Source organism: Nicotiana attenuata, unplaced genomic scaffold (assembly GCF_001879085.1).
Source record: "Nicotiana attenuata strain UT unplaced genomic scaffold, NIATTr2, whole genome shotgun sequence".
Lineage (NCBI taxonomy): Eukaryota > Viridiplantae > Streptophyta > Magnoliopsida > Solanales > Solanaceae > Nicotiana > Nicotiana attenuata.
Window position 1 is genome coordinate 1 of NW_017676035.1, and position 5,117 is coordinate 5,117.

The following is a 5,117-nucleotide window of genomic DNA, read 5'->3' on the forward strand; positions in this document are numbered from 1 at the left end:
AGACGCATACATACCCTGTGGCTCGCCTAGTGATGGCGCTCCGGAGGTTCCTCAACCGCTGCCCGTGGCGGTGTCCACAAGTGAAGCGACTCCTTCAATGCCATCCCCACGGCCTGTGGAGGAGACTTCTGAGGGCGAGGAGCCGCCGGAAAGGAAAAGATGCCGGTTGATAACCGGCAAGGGGATAGCCACAGAAGACGAGGGGGCGAGCGAGCCCCGTCGGGAGTCAAGGCCAGTTTTTATGGCAGATGCCATCCGTTCTGGGAGGTCGGCTCCCCAAGGGGGGGCGGTTCCCGATGCCAGCCTAACACGTATTCCGGAGAGCGGCTCGTCGGCTGCCGTTGGAGAAGCGGGTGACGGTACCGAGAGGGTGTGCCCTGAGGCTACCCATACGGATGCAGATGCGTTAACGCGGGGTCCGGCCCGTGTGGGGATGACGGCAGGTAGATCCAACCGCCGAATTCTGATCCCAGGAGGGTATAACCTGTTGCAACACAGCGAGCAGGCCACAGCGGATATGACCCTGCTATGTGCGGCCGCTGAGCGTTAAATGTTAAAAGGGGTTAGCGACGGGGAACTATCCCGGAGGGTTGCCGGCGCGGCCTTGCAGGTATTTTTCGATTTTCTTCATGTATCGTAAAGTAAATTTTGATACATACTGACTTGCCTTTCCTCCTTTTCCTCTTCTTTAGACTCTCATCTTGGAGGTAGAGAGGGGGCGGCGAGCGCAAAGGAAGGCAGCCACCTTTAACAAGGTGGTAAAGAAATATCGGCGGTGCCGCGTCAAGCATCAGGCGCTGGCGGACCTACTCAAGCAGGACCCGGAATTTTGGGTTTTCCGTGAGGGTTTGGAGCAGTCGGAGGCCCAGCTGAAACGGAGGGTGGCCGAGCTGGAGCAGATCGACGAGCAGCTGATGACCGCTCTGGCTCGGAACATTGAGCTGGAGACTCTNTATACATGCAACATCTAGAGTCAGTGGGTACAGAACGCCTCAATCAATTGATTGAGGAAAACGAGAAACAGGGTCACCCTGTTTCTTGTCTTATAAATAATCCTTTTATACCTTGGGTTTCTGATGTTGCTGAAACTCTGGGAATTCCTAGTGCTGTCCTTTGGGTTCAATCTGCTGCTAGCTTTTCTTGTTATTACCATTATCTCCTTAAATTAGTTGCATTCCCTACTGAATCAAACCCAGAGCTTGAAGTTCAACTTCCCGCTATGCCTCTACTCAAACATGACGAAATTCCTAACTTCTTGCACCCTTTTTCTTCTTCTCGTTATATTATGTTGAAAGAAGCCATTTTAGGTCAATTCAAGAAATTGTCTAGTCCATTTTGTATATTAATGGATACTTTCCAAGAACTTGAACTTGAACTCGTTGAGCAACTTTCCAAAATATGTCCTATTAAAACTGTTGGTCCATTATTCAAGCACCCTAAATTAGTTTCCCCTAATGGATCCTCAGACGATTTTCGTGGCGATTTATTCACAGCCGATAGCGGTGTAATACAATGGCTGGATTCAAAACCAATGTCCTCTGTTGTGTACATTTCATTTGGGAGTATAGTCACATTGAAACAAGAACAAGTTGATGAAATGGCATATGGGTTGTTGAATTCAGGGCTGAATTTTTTGTGGGTAATGAAGGAACCTTACACAGGGACAGGTTATTTACCTGTAAAATTACCAGATGGGTTTTTGGACAAAGCTGGTGATAAGGCTAAAATTGTACAATGGTGTCCACAAGAACAAGTATTAGCACATCCATCTTTAGCCTGTTTTTTGACGCATTGTGGATGGAATTCGACTATGGAATCACTAGCAATTGGTACACCAATAATTGCTTTTCCTCAATGGGGTGATCAAGTTCTTGATGCTAAGTATTTAGTGGACGTATTTAAAGTTGGGATTCGTATGTGTAGAGGTGAGGATGAAAATAGAATTATTCCACGAGAGGAAGTGGAGAATTGCGTGAGGGAGGCGACGAGCGGAGCAAAGGCGGCGGAGATGAAAGAAAACACGTTGAAATGGAAGAAAGCGGCGGAGGATGCGGTGGCTGAAGGTGGCTCCTCCCAGAAGAATCTGCAGGCTTTTATTGACGATATTATCACAACATGTACTGGTGAAAAGATCAAGAAATCTGGGGCCTGCAATAAATGTTTATATGGTCCCAAACAGGAGATCGACAACCTTATTTAGAAATTATAGTACTTAACTAGTTATAGTAAAGTTGTGTATTTAATATTTGAAACATAGAAATAGGACTATGTTTCCAGTTTGTTATAATAATCATAGATCCACATTGTCCGTTTGACTGCTAAAGGAAGCTAGCTTTCTTCTAGAAACTCACGTGAAAATTAATAAGTACTATTTTCTTAAACATGTTAAGCTTCTTGATAAATCCTGTTAAATTAAGTGTTAAAAGTAGTGACTTATGCTATTAGTTACATGTCTTTTGCTTTGTGATTGGGCAAATATTGTTGAATTAGATTATCTTGTTTTTTGGGATGTACTAGAGGAAATGATGAAACTGGTTGTATACTTGTATATGTATTCTCCATCACTGTATATTTAGTATTAAATAACTTTTTTTTTCTGGAGTGAAGTTCAATGGTCGAACTTATAATGGTAACGGAAACAATTAGCCATTTGATATTTTAATTTTAAAAACAATTGTGACCCCCTAAATTTTTTCTAAAGTTTCTTGTGAAAATTCTGAAGTGTATTTTGGTTATTTCAGGGAAAGATGAAAGAGGTTAGATATTGTTGTAAAGAGGAAATTAATTCTGATTCCGAAGTTATTTTTGAAACAAATTTTAAATAAATAAGCAAATATGAAATTTCATTAAACATAACAAATAAATCTCCATCTTAATTTTTTGTGATATTTCCTATTTAGTCTCTTCTGATAAGGATGATATATTTTTAAACTTTAACTCTTTTATTTAATGAGAAAAGTTTTATAGCCCCACAATATCTATGAAGAAAGGATGACGATAAAGAGCTCTGGAATTAAGCCAGAAAAGAAAGACAAGAAATAAAAGAGAGAGACAATGCTGACGGCAATTCTAAGCTTTCTAACGTATTCCTATTATGATTTTAGTTCTTTTTTCATTTTTATATATTAAAAATAAAATGTTTAGTAGACCTGAGTTTGTCTTCTATGGTTAACTTAATTTTACTGGGTGTAAATATCCTGTATGGATAAGTTTTTCCTTTTGTTTAAGACCATTTTCATGGTTTCTTAAATACCCTCGGAGTCCTCGCATGAATATATGCTTTTCAAAGTTTAGTAATATGTATACAAATCATACATACATGCGAATGAAAGGAAATTCCCAGAGGAATTGATATTCAGATATTTTAAATAATCAAACACGTAAGATTGGTGCCATTGCATCCATGATAGTTTTTCTCGTGTTTGTTCAGCTTTTCTTATCATAATTGGTTTTCCTATTTTATAAAGGAAAGGACAATATATTTTCCATAATTGGGTTAAATCATTTCCTAGAAGAAAAATATAATTCTTCCATATTTGGCTAGTCCCTTTTCTTTTAGGAAAAGGTTTAGAGTTCTATAAATTAAAGATCCGTCCTTCTCATTCAGTAGCATCCACAATGTAGCCATATGGAGTTTGAGAGTCGTGTTTAGGGGGAGAACTTTACGGGACAAGTGTTACTGTGTCACTTGTGTTTGCCTCTTCGTGAGGTTGTTCTCTTGATATTTTGTACTCTCTTTTTATATAGTGGATTGCTCATCTTCGCTGTGGACGTAGGTTAGTCAACCGAACCACGTTAAATGTTTGTGTTTCTTTTGGTAGATTTCTCTTTGTTGTATATGATTTATCGTCGTTCAAGGTTTGCTCTACTAGCTTCCGCATGACACCTGATTTTTTCGGTCTTAACAAGTGGTATTAGAGCGAGGTTCAAGACAGGTTCATCTTGGTCAGTTCTAGCCGCAACATATTTGATGATAATCGTGATTTTTGTCTGAGAAATTTGACCGGTGTGCTACGCACGTTGAGACAAACTTTGTGGCGGAGATTTGGAGATGCGACCTGTTGAATACTATGTGAAGAAGGTGGATCAAATTTATTTTGTCACAAAATTCAGGCCAAGAAGGAGGAATTGTTAGGTGTTTGTCCAGATTTTCTTACCATAATTGATTTTCCTATTTCATGAAGGAAAGAACAACATATTTACAATAATTGTGTTAAATCTTTTCCTATAAGGAAAATATAATTCTTCCATATTTGGCTAGTTCCTTTTCTTGTAGGAAAAGGTTTAGAGTTCTATAAATTGGAGATCCGTCCTTCTCATTCATTAACATCCATAATGTAGCCATATGGAGTTTGGGAAACGTGTTTAGGGGGAGAACTTTACGGAATAAGTGTTAGTGTGTCACTTGTGTTTGCCTCTTCGTGAGGTTATTCTCTCGATATTTTGTATTATCTTTTTATATAGTGAATTGTTCATCTCCGCTGTGGACGTAGGTCAATCGACCGAACCACGTTAAATGTTTGTGTCTCTTTTGGTAGATTTCTCTTTGTTGTATATAATTTATCGTCGTTAAAGGTTTGCTTTCCTAACTTTCGCAAGACACCTGATTTTTTCGGTCCTAACATTTCTTTCTTTTATGTTTGACGCAATTTAGTTACTATAAATGTTGAGATCGATCACTATCACTTTGTATCCGTCTGTCTGACAGTACATGAATGTCAGTACATGGCTCAAGATAATGTTGCAGGTAACTAACTTATTAATTCATATGCTCTTCCCAAAATTGGAAAGGTAAACCATTGTCTTTTGGAGCACCAAAGAGAGACTAAAATATCCATGCACTTAGGTTGGGGAGAGTGATTGTGACAAATACTGAATTTAAGGTTGATGAATTTAATTTCATAAAAAAATTTAAGTTTGAATTTATTGTACTTTTAAACTAATAGAATCCAAAAACTAGTAAGTGCATTTAAATTTGCACTCAATTTCTCACTTTGTATCGTCACTGTTTGACAGTATATGAATATAAATACTAATATGAAACGATGACGCATTAGCTGTCTTTTGGATCAGCAAAGAGAGACAAAAATATCCAGGCACTTTACGGTTTGGTGGAG

The 5,117-nt window shown here is 39.0% G+C and overlaps 1 protein-coding gene across 1 annotated transcript; it reads left to right on the plus strand.

Annotated features, from left to right (window-relative positions):
* The first annotated feature begins 958 nt into the window (after positions 1-958).
* Positions 959-2,450, plus strand: LOC109220690 (cinnamate beta-D-glucosyltransferase-like). Its single transcript, XM_019385148.1, has one exon. It carries the CDS (start codon positions 959-961, stop codon positions 2,198-2,200), a length of 1,242 nt encoding a protein of 413 aa, XP_019240693.1. The 3' UTR covers positions 2,201-2,450.
* The last annotated feature ends 2,667 nt before the right edge of the window (positions 2,451-5,117 follow it).